The sequence below is a fragment of the Sphaeramia orbicularis genome, chromosome 16 (assembly GCF_902148855.1).
Source record: "Sphaeramia orbicularis chromosome 16, fSphaOr1.1, whole genome shotgun sequence".
Taxonomy (NCBI): domain Eukaryota; kingdom Metazoa; phylum Chordata; class Actinopteri; order Kurtiformes; family Apogonidae; genus Sphaeramia; species Sphaeramia orbicularis.
Window position 1 is genome coordinate 31,008,916 of NC_043972.1, and position 20,473 is coordinate 31,029,388.

General features: G+C 36.6%; 1 protein-coding gene across 1 annotated transcript; it reads left to right on the forward strand.

Annotated features, from left to right (window-relative positions):
* Positions 1-4,659: 4,659 nt before the first annotated feature.
* On the forward strand, positions 4,660-20,235 carry dgat1b (diacylglycerol O-acyltransferase 1b). Its single transcript, XM_030159019.1, has 17 exons — positions 4,660-5,096; positions 6,655-6,742; positions 8,027-8,067; positions 8,626-8,711; positions 12,405-12,457; positions 12,904-13,009; positions 16,203-16,331; positions 16,840-16,908; positions 16,995-17,098; positions 17,186-17,224; positions 17,350-17,391; positions 17,487-17,531; positions 17,897-18,009; positions 18,474-18,539; positions 19,216-19,303; positions 19,524-19,586; positions 19,990-20,235. Exons 1-17 carry the CDS (start codon positions 4,864-4,866, stop codon positions 20,137-20,139), a joined length of 1,515 nt encoding a protein of 504 aa, XP_030014879.1. The 5' UTR covers positions 4,660-4,863; the 3' UTR covers positions 20,140-20,235.
* The last annotated feature ends 238 nt before the right edge of the window (positions 20,236-20,473 follow it).

Below are 20,473 nucleotides of genomic sequence, written 5' to 3' on the forward strand. Positions count from 1 at the left end.
AATTTTTTTTGTTTTTCCTTTTGTTTCCTTTTGCCTAGGTTGTGCAGATTTGTATTAATCATTTGGGACCATCTGAGAATGTGTTAGCTGCCTAATTTTGGGTTACGTCCCACCTATTGAGAAACCGGGGTTTAGGAAGTAGGGGCATTTTTTAACCTTTATCTTTATCACAAACACTCAAACAGCTGGTTTTCAATGGACAAAAGTAGGTAAAGTGTAAATATAAGTAAGTATCGCTCATATTTGCATGGATGCTTAGTGTAAACCTACCTAATTTTGTTACTTTTTTGTATGCAAATCTTTATTCAACAAGGTATATAACAAGGGAAACTAACCACAAATTTGCCAAGGGGAAGGGTTATACAATTATAATACAATGTCTAAATCAGAACAAATATTGATGGTATTTATAAGCCTTTTGGTTTCCAGATTTATCTAAAAGTTTTAAATAATGTTCAACATCCTTCAAAACTATATAAAATTTAGTTTTGTGTCACAGAACGTACACTTATAAATGAAGAATTTAGCGAGTAAGAGAAATAAATTAATTATAAAAAAGTGTTTTTCTCCCATTTATGGGTATCTGTAGGAACAAAATAATATATTTGTCCAACACATGACAAAGTCTCTGAAAACATGGTTAATAATAAATCTGCTGAAGTCCTTCCACAGTTTCTTGGGGTATGAACAATGGCAGAAAAGGTGCAGCACAGTCTCGGGATGGTCCCCAAAAAAAGAACAGTTTATGTTTATTGTCTCTTTTTAGTTTCAACATGCAGTGGTTGGCAGGATAGTATGTGTGAATAATTCTGAAGGATACTTATTTAACCTTGTTGGTGATAACCTCCTGAGACCCAGCAATGGATTTTTGTCCTCTGTAGTGGACAAGAGTTTCACAGCTTTACTTTAAAATAAATAATTAAAAAATTTCCACTGAAAAGGACATTATATGAAAAAAAAAAAAAGTATCTGTAAAAACTGTTTTGTCATGCTGTTTCCAATTAAGGCAGTGATTCCCAACCTTTTTTGGCTTGTGACTCCATTTTAACATCATAAATTTTTGGCAACCCCAGACAATCAAAAATAAGACATTATTTTTTTTGCTAAAATTAATTAATTTTTGATCATGTAATAGTTTGCTCTACTATGTCACAGATAAAGGTAAATTTCAGAGGACATTTAGTCTATATAATGTATATATTATTCTGGATGGAGGCAGAAAAGCCAGGTGTAGAACTGCACAAAGTGAGAATTTTATTCTCCTTGGCTCATTCTCTCCTTAATAATCTCATTAATTCATTCATACTATACTGTGTCTTGAAAACTTCAAAGAACTATAAGCACTTTTGTCTCAGTGATCCACATCTGGTACAGTTTTACTAATTTTATTCAAAAGCATTTTCCTCGCAGACCTGTTTTGTCAGGTTTGTGCAGTGGTTCCCAACCTTTTTTGGCTTGTGACATTCAAAACGGAGGCTTTTTTTTTTTTTTGCTAAAATTAATTTGTTTTTGATCATGTAATAGTTTGCTATACTATGTTGCTAACAAATGTTAATTTTAGATGACATTTAGTCTGTATAATGTATATTATTCTGGACGGAGCCAGAAAAGCCAGGTGTAGATTACTGCACAAAATGAGAATTTTACTTTCCTTGGTCAGGATATGTACAGTCAGTCCATCTTGGATTTACAAGGCTGACAATTAATACTGAACAAACAAGAACTCAAACTATGAATTATGAAAGAGCTGCAGCATCTGAAACTGACCACAATGGACATTTGAAAGATAAACAGTACCACAGTGCTTCAGTTTCACAACCACAGTTTGTCATGTCTTTTATGGATTGTGATTGTCTCTCTCAACTCACCATATATTTCTTATTAGTAAGTTTTTTTTTCAGTTTTTTTTTTTTTTTTATCGATTGCTAGAAATTTTAGGCGACCCCATTTGAATTCCAGGCGACCCCACGTAGGGTCCCGACTCCAAGGCTGAAAAACACTGAATTAACCCTTTCATGCATAGTGGTCACTACAGTGGACAGCTATTATCTTATATATTCATGGATTTTGTTGTTTTAGTTCCATATCAGCCAACACAGTGAATGCTTCTGCATCATCCCATACACTGCAATTCATATCACTTCTGTAACTTTGCTGTTCTTGATGAACCTGATCTGAAGTAACATGTTTGAGTGTAAATCAATTGATAATTGTTTTTAGACTGTAAATTACAGGTCTTTTACACATTTTTTTTCTTTTGTATATTATGTTCATGAAGTGAGTAATAACTAGTATGTATGTATGTCAAAATGAGAGAAAACATCAGATTAGCAGCATTAAAATATTTTATTTCATAGTTTTCACACATTATATTAGTAAATACATTTTTCTTTGCTTCAAAAATTAAATGCATGGTGTCCCGCTGAGTGGACATTTTTGCAACTCTGTGAAAAATAGGTTCATAAAAAATTTCAATCACATTTTTTTTTTTTTTTTTTTCATGACTAAAGATGAATAAAAGCTAGTGATGGGACTTTTGGCTCTTTGAAGGGAGCCGTTCAATCAGGAGCCGTTCACTGAAAAGAGCCGTTCAAAAGGCTGGCTCTTTTATGTTTTTGGCATTATTTTGAAACACCAGTGTTTTAATGACTAAATAGGCTACATGTGATGATTGACATTACATTTTAAAGGTGTTTAATTGGCGCGGCAGTAAATATTATCTTCTCATAAAAAAGAATAGTTAGTTAAAATGTGTGGGCTAAATCCATGACATGAGAGGTGACATTAGGCAAATGCTGGAATTTGACAAAAAAACATCACGGTATATTATGTGGACTAGTCTGTAGCCTAAAAATCAAGAGGAAAATAAAACATTTTCTTATGAAATAACATTTTATTCTCCTCAAAACAAGAACAATAAATGTGTGTAAACATACAGAAAAAACTGCACAAAACACAACAGTGATTAATCACTGCAATGACTTAAATACCTGAACAATAGTGCAATTCTCAGAACAAGAACAGTATGTTGGTAAATTGACAGGCAATCAGACACTCCCTCCTTAAAAAAATTTTTTTTTAAATGAACGGCTCTTTACAAAGATTTGGTTCCCATCGTTCATTTCAAAGAGCCGTTCAAAAGATTCAATTCATTTGTGAACGTCACATCACTAACAGAGGGTATGCACGTGATGTCAACGCTAGCGTAAGTCACCACGGTTCCATCCACTGAGTGGCAGAAAGAGGGAGATGAGTAGTGGCTTTGGCTTGAATACTGTGAAAACTTTAGAACAATCTAGAAAATGGGGAAGAGCTGTTGTGCCACTGATTGCACAAATAGGTTTAAAAAGCACTCGGAGCTATTGTTTTACCGGCAACCTAAAGCCAAAGACAGAAGAAGCAGATCGATCGCTGCAATTTGTAGAAATAACTGGAATCCAGGCAACGAAACCTGGATTTGTGGTTGCCATTTCGTGTCAGACAACGTTAATTTATGCTGTATTCTTGTGTAAAATCATACCTTAAATTACATATTGTTTTGGCTAACATTACTTCTTAGTAAAGCTCTTAATGTTAGCATCTGTCATTTAGTTCTATGTTTCATAACTGAAACGTTTTTGTCTTCAGTTGTGTGATTCTGAACCTTGTGCTCTACATGATTTGTAAACTAGCTTAAACTGAGGCTAACCTAGTTTTCCAAATAAGGGGGTACTCTAGCACAAAGCTGTTGTAGCTGTGTTGTATCATGTATTTGATGTTAACTCTACTTAAATATCCACAGTACCAGTAGATCATACACTCACTTGGGTCAGTACTAAGGGTTCAACTCCAGTAAATCAGTAGTGAACTGTGAGCACTACTGCTGGGCCTTTACCTTGGCAATCACTGCCAAGAAAATACGTCTTCACTGACATAAAACCTCAAAAACAATAGTATTTTGAATTGAGAGCACTCACCAGCTGTAATCTTCTTGTTAACGATGACGAGGATGTCAACAACTCTTTGGCTTTTGTATACTTTCAGCCTTTGCATTGTGGATTTTCCCGGCGTTGAAATCAGGTTCAAATAAATGTCAGGATACGTGATTTCCAGCCACATATCAATGTTTGTTGACCACTTGTTGTTTGGCAGTTGCATGGATCCATGTCCAGTCCAACTGTCTTTAATTTCATGTTATATTCCGCATTTTTCCCGGTCTCGCTGTAGTTACTGCTATGCGCCGCCATGTTGAACCGGTTGTTTTTGCCACTCAGTCTGACTTAGAGGGGCGTGGCCCAGGGAGGAAGTGACGTGTGTGCATTCCCTCTATAAAAGCACTCAGGAAAAAAAAATCTTAATTAAGGTTCTCATAATTCATGCATGAAAGGGTCAAGGCAATTATTTCATGTAAAATGGCCAAAATGTTTACTTACTGGGTCACAGGAGGATAAGGTATTTATGTGGAATCAGTAAACCTACCTAGTTTTTTATTTTATTTTATTATTTATTTTTTTTTTGTAAACCTACCTAGTTCTTTTTTTTTTTCTTTTTTCTTTTTTGTAAACCTACCTAGTTTCCTGCCTCCAGTGAAGGTATGTCGACAGAGTGGGTGTAACCGGGTGTGACCTCCCCACCCGTGGGTTACAGTGTCAGTCATAATAAGTTGGAGTTGTTACTGTTGCTCCTCGCGCCGCCATGAAACACACTCCCACCGCCATGTAAACGGAAACCTGCTCCGGGCTCTGGGCGGACTGTGGGCCTGACACACACACTCCACTTCCCGGTCTGGGATGTCGCAACAGACGCACACCATGTCACCACCTGAAACAACCTCCTGAGTTACACTTTACGCGCTTTTATTGTCTTTTTTTCCTCTTGGTTATCATGGGTGACTCGGACACCACCGGGGCCGTGACTCGCCGGAGAAGAGCGGGCAGAGGTGGGAGTCTGCAGCCGGGGAACGGGAAGGATAGGGCGGCGTGTCCGAGCGCCGTGCCCGCTGACCTTACCGGGGATAATACCGAAAAGAAACGCGACCATTCACTGGAGACCACCCGGAATAAAGGAAAGAGGGAGAAAAACAAGCGCAGCAATGACAGAATAAGTGACAGGTTCAGGTAGGTGAGCTCCGAAACTTTAGTAGCTTATGTGGAAAGTTGGTCAAAGTTGTGCTAAATGTACCCCATAGTGCGAAATACAATAAAAGAAATGTGCATAATTACGCAAGTTGAAGTATGTTTTCCAGTTCAGTGTTGGTTTGTTTGTTTAAGGTTGTCCTCATGTCACCCATTCATCCGTAGCTGATCCAGGCCAGGCCAGTCTGTAATGCATCAGATATGTGTGGGGTTTTTTTTATACTGTTTGACATATCAGAGATGTTTGACCAGCTTCATTACTAGTAGGGTTAAGGTCAGGGTTTGATATAAATTAGATTAGAAAGATTCGTTGATATAACCCTATATCAAAATATACATTGTGTAATAATATGTATAGCTGCTGTATTTAAGTCAGGGGTGTCAAACTCATTTTAATTCAGGGGGCACATTCAGCCCAATGTGATCTCAAGTGTGGCCAGACCAGTAAAATAATAATAGTGAAAAAAGTAATATATTATGATCAGGTTTATGTCAATAGAGTTTCCTTAAAAATCTGAATAACATGAACAACTTGAATTGTCTTAAGAAAAACAAGTGCAATTTTAACAATATTATGCCTCAGTTTATCAGTTTATCATTTATACATGTGCATTACAATCACACAAAACATTTAGTAACAGGCAGAATATTGGTAAAATTGCATTTACTTTTCTTAAGACATTTCCGTTTGTTTATATTTGTTCAGGTTATTCACATTTTTTGTAAAAGTATAGTTTGTTAATGTAAACATTTTCATGTAATTTTACTTTTATACAACAAAAACACAAAGAGAAAATTTGGGGTTGTCATTATTTATAGGTTATTATGATATTTTACTGGTCTGACCCTCTTGAAATCTAATTGGACTGTTTGTGGAACCTGAATTAAAATGATTTTGACAACACTGATTGTTAATATCTAAAGTGTAATTTTTGCATTTCACAAATTCATCCCGTGGGCCGGATTGGACCCTTTGGCGGGCCAGAGTTGGCCTCAGGGCCGCATGTTTGACATCTGTGGTTTAAGTAGTCAGTCTCCATTTTACTTAAATGTTGAATCAGTACAAATAACTCTGTTAAATGTATTGTCTTAAGGTCAAGACAGGCATTTCATCCAATCCAAACTGAGAGTTTTTTAGGCTGACTCCACAATTTACACTTGTTTTCCTTAATCTTCTTGTAAATGTTATTATTATTACTTATTGATTTGTTTTTAAATGTGTCTGTCATTTGTGTGTGTGTTTTGTAATTGTGTTTTGCATTTGCTGCTGCCTATCTTGTCCAGGACTCTCGTAAAAGAGGTTCTTAATCCCAGTGGAATTTTCCTGATTAAATAACGGTTAAATACTTTTTTTTTTTTTAGTTTGTCAAAATGAAGCCAAATGCGTGCCGTAATCAAAGAAAGGCAGCCCAATGAAACATTAAAAATGCAGAAGTTGTATTTTTCATGTTTGTTTATTCTTTCATATCACACTAATGCCTCACAATATTTTATATCTAATATGTTCTTTGTTACGTCCATTCATCTGTTGTTTCTCAAGCTGTCACAAGACACAGGAGTCCCTGTTGAGTTCATCTAGTGGTTACAAAAACTACAGAGGAATCTTCAACTGGTGTGTGGTTATGCTGGTAAGACCAAAAAAGTACACATTAAGCAACGTACTGTAAAGGTTCCTTTTTTTTTTTTACTTCTATATAGGCTACAGCAATGTTCTGCCAACTCATCTGCTCTTTACATCCACATTTTCCCAAGGTCATCAGGCCATGATCCCCTTTAGAGAATTCACCCCATGCAAATGTATTTTTCCAAAATAGTCTGTTAATGTAGTTGAGATTCTTGGGTTTCAGTCCCTCTGTGTAATCAGTGAACCTTAATCCAGTTTTAATCCACTCGTAGTCACAGTTTAACATAGCATATAAACAGCAGCGTCAACTTTAGTGGTCACCTTTTGTGCTCTTACCGTTAGACAACTGCACATTGAACATGGATTTCTGTCTAAATAATTTATTAACAACAAGTAGCAACACAGTCAAAAACAAAACACTACACAATCAATCCAGGACAAGTGCCTGACTCACTGTTAGGTCGTGAACCACCAGCTGAGAAAGTTGGGACTATATGCTTGTGTAGAAAAAGACACAAACAATAAAGGTTTGCAGACTTGACATCATATTTTTACATCATAGAACCTACTAAAACAAATGGGGTGTAAAGGTCTGTTACAAATGCAACTAAAATTCAGCAAAGAAGACAAAACAAGATCGTTTAAGAAGTCACCTGTATTTCATTACATCTGATTCTGTCAGATGGAATTTTATACGAGCTTAAAGAAAAAAAAAAGTCAGAAGGGTTCTTAAGGGTTTTGGGGGGTTTGTTTTTTGTTTTTTGGAATATCAACCTTATTTTAGTCAGGTTTTGCAAATAGTAATTGTCTCAAACTAAAAGGTGAACATGAGCATAATTTTAGGATATCTATTACAGCAGTTTGAAATTTCACACAAATTAACATGTTTATGACATGCTCTGCAGCTCTTCTGTGACCAGATAGGACAAGACAAGGCTATAAATCCTGATTTCTCCTAATCCAGGCTTTGAACGTAGATGATGTGTTCATCACATGGGGTTTTCCCTCATTCCCGTTGAACTCTTGTCCTATCCTCAAGCGCACAGCTTTTATGTTGGGTAATGAGATATTACATTTCATTTAGAGAGAGCAAGAGCAAGGAAGAGATGGACGTCAGGATGAGAGGAAAGAGAAGGAATACAGAATAAGAAGAGGAGGGAAAAGAGGAAAGACAAGGATGAGCTCATGGTGTTCGGAAGGAGAGAAATAGAAGAAGGAAATGGAAATAGGGGTTAAATTGTTTATCAGAAAAGCTCTACTAATTATTAACTGTTCTTCTGTGTTACAGGTGCTAAGCAATGCTCGCCTCTTCTTAGAAAATCTTTTGAAGTAAGAAAGATTCTTTGTGTGTGTGTGTGTGTGTGTGTGTGTGTGTCTGTGTGTGTCTGTGTGCATGCGTGCATGCGCGTGTGTGCCATTGTTAACTAGAGATCCAGCTATTTCTCATCCTTCTGTCTTTTAATGGCTCAATGTTAACAGTGGATCTCTTTCTATTTGGACATATCACTCAGGAAAAATGAGTGTGACAAATGAAGTGACTACATTTTACTGAATTGAATTAATTTTGGGTGATTTTTTTTTTTAATTGTGCTGCCTCATTGAAGGTCCTTATTGAGATTATTAATGGAATTTAGGCTTTATTATAAGTTAAATATCTGAGCAGCAAAGGTCTTCATAAACATTAAATATATTCAGAACTAGGGCCAGTATTTGGGTCGCTTTAAATACATTATTCCAGTTGTGGTAACAGTAAGTTTGAATTTTTAGTAAAAGAGATATTGAGTTTAATCTTGTTTTAAATATTTTTCTACATTTTACTTATATCACATTTGCCTGATTTTGATTTCTTTTTTTTTTATATGCCATTTTTTAAAACTTATTTTTCAGGTATGGTGTTCTGGTTGACCCTGTTCAGGTGGTTTCATTATTTCTGAAGAATCCCTACAGCTGGCCTGCTGCATGTCTGGTGATTGGTAAGCACCGTTTATTCTTAAATACGATAAGATAAGACTTTATTTATCCCATCGTGGGGAAATTTCACAGTTAACAGCAGCAACATACAACAAGCAATCACTTAGAAAAAAGACAGGTAGAAAAGCCACATGAGTGAAAATGAAAAATATATTTAAAAAAAAAAGGTATTTATATAAATAAAGAATTTGAATTAAAGATTTTAAAAAATGTTAGAAAAGAATGGATTATTATTGATCTTTTATGTCTCGTCTCTAAGTTAAAGGTAAAGTTATATTTTGTTGAACCTCAGATTCAACCAGCGATGAATAATTTAGCAAAATAACTAATTTGCTGCATTTTATGACATTCAAAATGAGCCACACAAGCACATACATACGGCACATACATTCAAAGTTTGCCTGTACTTATTTTCATGGTATATCGCAGTAAAAGTCTGCAGTGATGCAGCTCCTACAGTCTCTAGGGGCACAATCACCTGCCCTATATACTGCATACTCGTACTGTAGTGCAGAAAGAGGAGGAGAAAGAAATGGGGAGCAAGTGAGAGAGCGCTGAGTGGGGGAAAGAGGAGAGACGCCTAGTATGGGAGGTGTTAAATGGAAGACAAAGTGAAATGAGTCAAAGTGTTTAGAGAAGGGGAAGAATAGAGGACTGAACAGAGAGGCAGGGTAGAGGAGAAGGAGAATAAAGGAGAGAGATGAACCTGATGTGAAGCATTACAGAGGGCAAGAGGATAGAGAGGGAGGGAGAGATGGATGGCGTTTGGGTAAATGGATGCACTGGGTTGGAGACAGGTGAGAGTGGGAGTCTGTTTACAGTAACATGGACAGTAAAGCAGCTCATTCCCAGAAGGCATTCAGTATAGAGTCACTGCAGCAACTTCCTCACACACACATATAAAATGTCCAGGCACCGAAACAGAGTACACTTTAATGTAGTGTATCCGCAAAATGAGTGAAGATCGGAAAATCAACAGAGAAAGTTTTACCTTTAAGGAAGCTGCTACTGATGCTTTCAAGTGCCCAAAATGAAATGACTCCGACACTAATGTAATAGTTATTTTGCCAAATCATTGATGTTTCCTCCAGAATAGGGGTTAACATCACCCAAAAGCTCCTCAGTAAATATTTGACATACGGTTTATAGGTGTCAAACAGGTGGTACATGGTGCTGTTTGTTTCAGTTTGATGCACATATGAGCTCAAGAGTTCCTTAATTGATCTGTTTGTCAAAAATACTCGACATGAACGATCTCAAAAGAAGCCAGAAAAGCACAGTGGTGGCAGCAGGTAATGCTCATCTGGCAGTCTCAGATGGATGAATTTTAACATGTAATGAAGAACAGATTTATTCACTTCAATCTAAGAGCTAGATTTGGACACGAGTTAACTGACTTTATGAGGTCTTTGTGCTCTTTGGCTGTTTAGGATGAAATTAAACAAAGCATAATGAATTTACACAGCCCTCTTACAGATTTACAGAGTGAAATTGTTTTGTTTTAATTTTGGTTCTGAAACTCAAGTTTCCCTGTATTTGCAAACCATAGATAATCTCCTCATTATATATGATCTTTTGTTTATTGTGTACAAGTTTTTTAGTGCAGTTATGGTTAAGAATAAGCCTATCAACCCAGTTTAAGTCTATTAGTCAGTAAATCAAGACATTAAAGATATTTACCCTGACCATTCAAAGAGTGGGTGAACCACAAGTATACTATTTATTTTTCTGTAAATGACTTATTTGTTTAAGACCTGATTCAGCTTTTAAGGCTATGCATATACAATCCCAGAAAAAATTATTAGACCACCCTTGTTTTCTTCAATTTCTTGTTCATTTTAATGCCTGGTACAACTAAATGTACATTTGTTTGGACAAATATAATGATAACAACAAAAATAGCTCATAAGAGTTTAATTTAAGAGCTGATATGTAGCCATTTTCCATGTTTTTTTTTTTTTTTTTTTTTTTTTTTCCATAATAACCAAAATCACTTCAGTTCTTACATCAATATCTATGGCATTGTACTGCCAAAAACAGTGCTTTTAGGCCTTCCATGTTTTCTTTTCTGTCTGTTTTAGTCACATGATACACACAGGAATTAGTACTTGATTGCATAACCATTGTTTTTCATGACTTTTGATGGTCTAATAATTTTTTCCGCAACTGTATATCCTTATTTTCTTGTTGTGTGTAAAGAAAAGAGAATGAAATATACACATGTAAGTTCATTTCAACCTTGCAAAAACAACAAAGCTAGAGGTGGACCAAGACTTTTGCATAGTACAAAGGAATTTGGCAATCATGTTCATTAGCTGAGGACAGTCTTCAGAAAATTAAAATTTCAAAGCATGTTATTCCAAGAGCTTAGTCAGTCATAGATTATAGATTTCTCTTTAACTAAAATATTCACTCAACAGAGGTACAGAAAAACACCTTAAATGAAAATACATGAAGGCTCTAAAATCTGCTTCCACTGATCAGCACCATAGAGCTTTTCATTTATATCATAATAACTAGTAAACCATAAAGTCAACAAATACAAGGTAAATGCTGCCTTTAATTCCTGTACTAATAAAAAAAGGATCATAAGATCTTGTTCGACAGCTTCCTCCAGATTAGATGGGCTGACATGTTAATGCAAGATTTAATATGGAACGATTGCTGTAATTATGTGTCATCACTGTGGCTGAGTCTAGTCTAGTAATGATAATGAGGAGTCTTCTCTGCATACCACTGGTTCTCTTAAATTCATTCAGCAGTAAATTACCCTGTAGTCTACACTCACTACTGCATGATAAAAAAGGAAACTTGTACATACAATTTAACCAAATTTGCTTAACAGAGAGGAGTAGTAACAATTCATGCAAAATAGATCATTGAAAGAGAGTGTTGGACATTTGTAGACTAAACTGAGTACAAACATTTCTACTTCTAGTATCAGCCTTTTTTCTTAAAATGTGCACGTTATAGCTGTTTAGTGCAAAACTAAACTTTTTATGTCTTTTTAAAATTATTTAGTACCTGAAGCTCACGAGATGCCAGGTACAATATTTTGCAGAGTTTCTTCCTACAGTATTATACTTTTGGAATATCAGATGGCAAACCTCTCAGGACTAAGGAAAACTGAGCAAAACTCTGAGCAGGGTCATGAAATACTTCATATGAAACAGGCCTTTTGCATAGAACCAAAATAGTAACAATACAGAAACATGAAATGTGTGCACGCCCGTATACATGTTCTGTCGATCAGCTCTCTGGGAGATGGTGTGTGCTGTGTGACACATATGTTCTGTTAGTGCCGGCTCATTTCTTTTCATCAGGTGCTTCTGTTTAATCAAGTGAAGAACTGTGACTATGTGTGAGAGAGCAAGCAGGGTCTGCCAACAGGGCAACAGAGAACTGTGTCTTTGCAAAATTTCAGTCGCAGCAAATATTTCACTTCAGAACAAAACTAGGGCTTGCAACTTCACTTTCAAGTTTCACACTAAAAATGTTGAATCTTTCTAACCCTCAGTCTTTATATCATAGATACTAAAAGTCTCTAATTAACAGTTGTGGTATTAATACTATAAAGTAAGTACCTATCATTCCATAGTAGTTTTTTCCTGCAGGTTAAAATCTAGTAGGTCTGGGGAAGGGAAGGAGACAGGTTGTTGCAGAACGCCAACATGTATCTCGTTGTATTTTGACAGTGTCCAATGTGTTCATTCTGGTGGCTCTCTACACAGAAAGGCAACTCTCAAAGGTAAGTTAAGAATTCTGCTTGCTCTTAAACATCAGAGCACTGTGGATTTTGACTGAACGGCTGAATTCAGAGCACTTTTCACAACTCCCAGGAGGGATTATTTCTCTAAAACTGACTGACTAGCTGACCCTTTCCAACCGCGTCTGCAAATCTTAAATTGTAAAATGAGAAATTAGTTTCACCATCTCTATTTAGGGCATATTCAGTTATGAATTTGGAACAACATGAGCCTTTTGAAACTTTACTAGGCCACCATAACTCAGAATGTATTTCTGTTTTACTCTTGTGGGCTGTTCAAAGCACAGCAAACGCAGTAACAAGACTCTGTTGTTCAAATAATCTCAACAGCTAGTTAGCTGGAACAGTGTTTGAAAAATAGGACAACTTCATGGTTTTTTAAGATTTACTGTAAAACGCTGATCTTCTGTCCTTCTCTTTCATCATAGGGTTCATTCAGTGAACTAGTAGGATTTCTGTTCCATTGCATTAACCTGACAATCATGCTAACGTTCCCTGCTGCAGTGGTCCTAATGGTCCCCTCCTTGACTCCAGGTAAAATGTGTTTTATGGGTGTTATAATACTGTCTCTCCATATGCACTCTCTACAGCAGAGACAAATAGTTGCAACTAAAATAGGAGCATCTATTCTGTAGCCAAACCACCATCTATCTGTTCATTGGCAGTGTAAAATGCAGGCATGTGTATAAAACAGAAAATAATGTAATTATGATAAAGATTAATTTGACATTCACATCCTTGCCCTTCAAAGAAACAGTTCACCGGTTTGAAAAGTGCAGCAGAAGACATCACTTATACAGAGTCATAATTGGAGTCTGTTAGTGGTAATGGACCAGTTGGTCATGACTGGATTACCTCCAGTTGGCTCAGAGAGGAGGAAAAAAAATGAGATGGGGCAGAGGAAAGGAGAATCCAAAGTGGGTGTGGTCTGCTTTACAGGGTCATCCAAGGGTCACCTTCTACTGTCTTCATCAGGTTTGCTGACAGAAACTATGGTCACTCTCCACACTCTGCACAGTTTGTGTCACCAGTGTACAGCATGTTATATTCTTCATTTATTTTATCTGTGTTTTTGAAGGCTAAATACTGATGTCCATTACTTTTTATTCAGAAATACAGGTATTTACATGTTACTGATATGCCTCAAAAGAGATCAGCAGTAAAAGGGAGGTATTATTATAAACAGTTTTTTCTGCATGATTTCAAATGCAAGTAGAAGAATTTCTGGTATATCAGACATTTATCCAAGTCAGTCCATTTTCCCAGAACAACCTGCCTCTTTAGTCTTAGGGTTAGGTTTCTTGCTTATTTAGATACACTATACAGTAGCATGTATCTCTCCTCTCCTCTCTTCTCCTCTCTCACTGGGGGGTGAAGGAGTAAAGGAGTCAGTCCATCTGTCTGTCTGTTCTCCTCTCAGCGCTGCTGTTCACACAGGAAGGGCAACGGCAGAGGGCAGGTGTGTGTGTAATGATATGTGTGTGTAAAGGGAACTCTGTTCTTATGCAAGCACAAGTCATTTACAGTGTCCGCTAAAGGAAAGAATTTATAAAGATAAACTGCAATGTGGGATAGCTGGGTATATCTGGGTCTTATTGTACATATTCATTTCAGTGAGTGTGTTCAAATGCACATGAGTATCCTGGCTTTGAGTCTTTTTTTCTGGTTTTGATCATGTTCAGGATATTTGTAGCTTCTGGAGGAAATCTGGTTGTTAATTTCCTTTTATCAGTATTTTTTTGCAGGGCTTCCTAAAAAGTATGAAGTACTCCACTCACTTTTTTATTTTTCTGAAATTTCCAGAAGAAAAGAGAGTAACAAATATAGCAATATGCATGGTGTTTCTTCAAAATTAACCCAATTACTATCTACAGTTTCTCCTAAATTCATATTTTGATTGTAGTTTTTGTTTTTTCCTGATAAGCAGGTGCTGATTATGAGGCCTAAAATAAGACCATCCAACCAGAACATTCCTATTTTATTGGGCAGCTCAAACCTGATCCAGTACCCCATTTCAACCCTGCTTTTGTTTTCTTTTTTTTTTTTTTTTTTTGTTCAATGCCAATCCCATTTTGCCTGATTGGTCCTTTTCAAACAATCTGTTCACCAAAGCCTACTGTCCCTGCACTGGTTCACCCAAGCCAGTGCTGAACAATGTCACTTTTAGTTACAGTTGAATAAAATGTGATGTTATGGTTAAATCTTACCTTTATCTATTCTGAAGGTAATCTTTCATGTTACTTAATTTCCTGCCTTGCTCTATTCTTGGTAGTTAAAAAAAAAAAAGGAGAGTTCATTTTGTTTTTGAAATGCCCTCCGATGATGAAAAGAACAGAACAAGATGACTCCATAAACTGGATCAGAAACAGGTTACTAGATCATGATCACCCAAGATAAGATAACCATGGTTTAGCAAGTTTTGTTTTTAAAAAAAGAAAGAAACACAATGATGTATTAAAATTTTTGTTAGTGATCATGATGAAATTAAAAAATCCAAATCTAAAAATCCTTTTCTATTGACGTGCGTACAGTGAAATCCTACAAGCTTGTGTGCATTAATTGTGTATAATACACACTGTAACCCTTGTGTAGGGTGTATAAAGTACAAAAAAAATGTGGTGTGTTGAATGTATGAAGCAATGGAGAACTCAGATATCTGTCAATGTTCTTTTACGTCGTTTTAGTTTAATACCTGTATATTGACACGGCACTGGATTGAAAGCGAGGTGTGTCAGATTGAAGCTAATGTACTGAGCATCATATTACCTGATTCAGCTAAACCTGGCAGTTCCTGCTGTCAAACCAGTTTGAAGTCCCTCCGTAATTAACACACTCTATGAAAGAGAAGGAGAACAAGACACATTGTTCTTGTCCTGGAAAAGTAACATGTTGATTTTGTTCCATGAATGATCACTGCCTGTTGACAGTAAAAAAAAACAAAAACAATAATTTCCCGTCAGTATGGCTAAGGTTTGTTGAAATCCAACGCACATGCAAGGCGGAATTATGGGAAACTGTGAAATACTGGAGTTTGTCTATTTTGGTACATTTGTCCACTTAAAGTCCTGCTTTCTGTGTCTGCGATGACTCTTGCATTGGCTGTCTAGAAGCCAATCTAGTTGTCTAGAAGCCATGAAGGCAGATGGTTAATGGATAAGATCTGCTGTGGTTTGATGCCAGGTGTGCTGACCTCCACCTCACCCCATTGGCACAACAGGAACATTTTCATTTGTGTGTTTCTGTGTTTGTGCACGCGTAGGAGTGAGTATTTTTGTATTAGCATGTCTTCCTTTGTGTTCGTCGTGATCCTTTTCTACTAAGCATATGGTGTGTATTGATAAAGCCGTGGTACACACACAGCTCAGTTGGCTCAAAACATGCAACACAAAGCTAAACAACTTTGGGACTAGATAATTATGTCCTTGGCATGCTTAGATTGCTCTCATACTGTGAGTTGAGATGATTTATTTTACGGGCCTGTTCTGTTTTTGGTTTAGTATCAGACAATGACCGCTCTATGTCTATTTCTGTCTTGCCTATGTTTGTTATCCTCTATCTAAAGTTAAGGTAGAGGTCTTTAATACTTCTTGCACCTACTCACTTCTTTTTTGACTATTTCTTCTTTCAGTCCCTTCTATCTGAGTGCTATTTGATAATATACTGTGTATCTTTTTTTTATCTGTTTTTTGCCCATCATTGTGTCTTCCTATGTCTCTGTCTCTTGTAGTTGGTGGTGCATTTGTTCTTGGTACTTACACCATTCTCTTCCTGAAGCTGTACTCCTATAAAGATGTCAACAGGTGGTGCAGGGAGCTTAGTACCGTCAAGGCCAAGAAACTGTCCCGGTCTCTGTCATGTAAGTCACACACAGTCACACACAAGGTTGTACAGAAGCAAGGTCACATACTAACATAGGTGTGAAATTATACAGAGGACTTTGCTAGGACTTCTTTCAATAAACAAACTGAATTTTACTTGAAAAGAACTATTGCAGAATAGCATTTGCATACCTAAATTAAGACGTAGTTGAGGAGGAATGTATGAATTCTAAGTTCATCCTCTGTGTATGTTTTAAATGGGTTTGAAGCTGATTTTAGCCATGTCCATGATGAACTTCCAGTCCCTTGCTCATGCTATTACAGTGACATCTAATGGCAGATACCTGACACTGCAGCTCCAAGATGAAAAACATCACAGTTCAGCAAATAGCATTTGAGATTAAAACAAACATGTACTGTTTTTCACTCTAACTCTGTCATAACCCATATAATGATGCTACATTATATTTTATGTGTGAATAAAACGTAATTTCCAAAATCTCAAGCCTGTACGTTTTTATTATAAATTGTGGTTCTTCCCCACAGGTCCCTCAGAACAGCATTTAAATGGAGGAGATCGTAAGGTGTGTTATCCAGGCAACCTCACAATCAGAGGTAATATAATAAAATCACAGTTTAATTTACTGTTTGAGTGATGTTTACTGTGAACTCTGAATTACATAGAGTTCTTATCTTTGCAGACATGTACTACTTTGTTTTTGCTCCAACTGTGTGCTACGAACTCAACTTTCCTCGCTCTGCCAAAGTTCGAATGAGTTTCTTGCTTAGGAGATTGTTTGAGATGGTGAGAGAAGATGAATATGTCCTAATAATAATTGTTTATCACTGTAAAACTGTCAGTCACCTGTTCATTATTTGTCTTTGTTTTCAGCTGTTCCTCATCCAGCTTTCAATCGGTCTCACTCAACAGGTACAGGTTTCACTGATGTATGTTATGGTGTTAGAGACAGTATTTCTGCTCATTTCTGTCCATATCAATTTCAAGTGTTTTATTGTCGTGTCATATTTTTCTGCCATTTATTGTCTGTCTGCCAGTGGATGATCCCCATCATCCAAAGCTCCATGAAACCACTAGAGGTGAGGAAGAAAAAGACAGATAAATATCATCTAATGTTGTTTTCAATTTAAGGCACTGGTGGTAACTTACAGGTGTGTTTACTGGTCTCATATAGGACATGGATTTATTCAGGATGACTGAAAGACTCCTGAGACTAGCTGTAAGTAGAAACACAGCACAGTACAAATGGTGAATAACACAATATAGAACATAACAGTTTAATCCCAGGATGGAAAGACCTTAAAGTATTTTTCTTCTATTCTTCCCACCCCTTTTCAGGCATGTAAATGCATCTATTGTGCTATTCTTCTGTCTAAGATCGTCTTGATTGTTGATTTTTGTATTATTATTTATGTTTTGCATGTTCATTTATATTGTTAAATTTCATTGCATGTTCAGAATAAATCACTAAATCAAATATTTTATTTTTACATTTTGAAAGTGCTACAAAAGTGCCTCCTTTTACCAATTATATATTCTTGTTTACATGCGTCTTCATTTTTATCTAACCTTTCTGCCCCCCAGGTTCCTAATCACTTGATATGGCTGATTTTTTTCTACTGGTTTTTCCATTCATCTATGAACTTTACCGCGGAGCTGCTGTGCTTCGGTGACAGACAGTTTTATAAGGATTGGTGGTAGGTAACCATGTTGTTTGTGAATTTGATGAGGCGTGGTGGGCTGTATTGAAGTCTTGTCTGGGGTGGTGCATACAGTTTGCCTGTGCAGGAGTGTTCATATGACTGAACCTGTGAATGGAAAATTGAAAAAGGGGGGAGAAAGCAAATGCAGTAGATGATTCCAGTGGTCTGCACAAGTGGAGACAGGGTGAAGACGAAGCTTTTTCTGGGAGAACAGCAGTCATAAAATATACATTTATAGGATTTTAGATATGTTTGAAATATATAGAAGTTTCATAGGGTTTGTGCATACTTTGTGTTTTGTACCCTTTTGCTGACATTACAAAATCAATTTCTGTAAACATACGATTCATAATCATTTCTCTTTGTCCTGCATGACAAAAAAGAGTGTAGACCTGCTTTAGATCCATTATTTATGCCCTGTAATGCCTCAATACTCTATTTGCTGACTCTTTTCTCAGGAACTCGGAGACAGTGACGTATTTCTGGCAGAACTGGAACATCCCTGTTCACAAGTGGTGTTTACGGTGAGTTATCCACACACTAACACACTGAGAGAGAGCAATGAAATTTATAGAACTGAACACAGGGGACAGCATTTGGTTTGATGCAGGGAGACAGACTTAACAAGGCACACTGATGTATTTGGGAAACTGATTCATCTTGCTTTGAGAGAGCAAGTGGTGGTAATAAATACACTGCCTGCAGTGAGTTTCACACACACTAACATAGCAGCGGGAACAAATGCAGTGAGGTTATATTAAACAAGACAAAGTAAATGAAAGGCAATTTAAAGCCCTCATTGGCCATTTACTTTAAATTTGTGTCTGCAAGGGAGAATTACTGCACGTTAGACAGACATTGGAACATATTTCACCACAGGAACACAGACAGTAAATGACTGAACTGAATAATTACAGTTCTTATGTGTTTTAGTCGTGTGATTTATCTGTCCACCTGTCAGTCCATGTATGCATCTGGAATATAAAGAAAGACTGTGATGTGCAGTAATGTCATTCATTATTGTGATGATGGCATTATTTATGATTAATAAACAACTTCAGCATGGTTGAGGGGGTTCATCTGATTCACCAATTGTTTATCAAATAGGTGGATGCTGCTGCTAACTGATGAATTGTATTTTCATTATCATATCGATATAAAAATGTGCAATCACATGATGTGCCCATGTGTGTCTTCTAGTCATTTTTACAAGCCGATGCTGAGGAGAGGGTTCAGTAAAATCGTCAGTCAGTCGGCTGTTTTCTTCTTGTCGGCTTTCTTCCACGAGGTAAGAAATAAGACCGGTTCAGTGATCATCTTCATATTGTTGACAAAATCTTCAGTAACCCTTTTCTTATCTTTTCAAAGCTATACATCCAGCATCAGGTGCATGAGACTGTGCAGATAATGTGTCTCTTGTAAAAAAAAAAAAAAAAAAAGAAAAAAAAATGAAAAAATATATATAGGTGTTAAAGCTATTTTTATCTTTATTTTCCTGTATGTCTCAGTACCTGGTGAGTGTTCCTCTGAGGATGTTCAGACTTTGGGCGTTCATGGCGATGATGGCTCAGGTAAGATTCAACACATACCACTAAACTCACTGCTTATTGGAGGAACATGGGAACCACACAGTACTGATAGATACATGTGGTTAAAGTTTTTTCTTCATTTAAAATCAGGTAACATGCACTCTGGTCTGGAGCTTTTCTACATTATTATATTTAAGAAAGGTTAAAAGATTCACCCAACTATTAATACCTTAATTAATTACCTCATTAGCATAATATAGTGTATTTGATGTATCATGGGGAACATGGCAGGACAATAGGCAATTTAACATTTCTTTGCTGACTTTGTGCATAATGTGCTGAGTCATACAGCAGAGACAAGGGAAAATGCAAGACAGTAATTACTGCACAAGAAACACAGTCATCCACTTTTCTTATTCAAATGAATTCTTTATTACTGTTTCAGCTTCCATTAGCCTGGTTTGTGGGTCGCTTCTTGCGTGGTGACTATGGCAATGCAGCAGTCTGGATGTCACTTATAATTGGTCAGCCAATCGCCGTCCTGATGTACGTCCACGACTACTACGTCCTGCACTACAGACAGGAGGTCGAATAATGTGCACAAACATATGCATATACAACACATACCACTAGCATCAGATCTACAGCAATATTCATCATTGGCACATTTGGCATTATATGAAACGGCTGGGGCAAAGTTTTTTTTTTTTTTTTTACAGCTAGAGCAGCTAAGAAAATGTTTAAAATGGACTGTGTAAAATAATATTCTTCTAAGCCTCTCACTCAGGGGATTTTTGTTTTGGTGTCTTGATAAAATTGCTGCATGTGGTACTGAAAAAAGCAGCATATTGTTGTTTTTTTTTTACTTTTTCATCTGTATCTGGGAACAGTATGTTTACTGTCACTGAAATTTATCATATGTTAAGTAC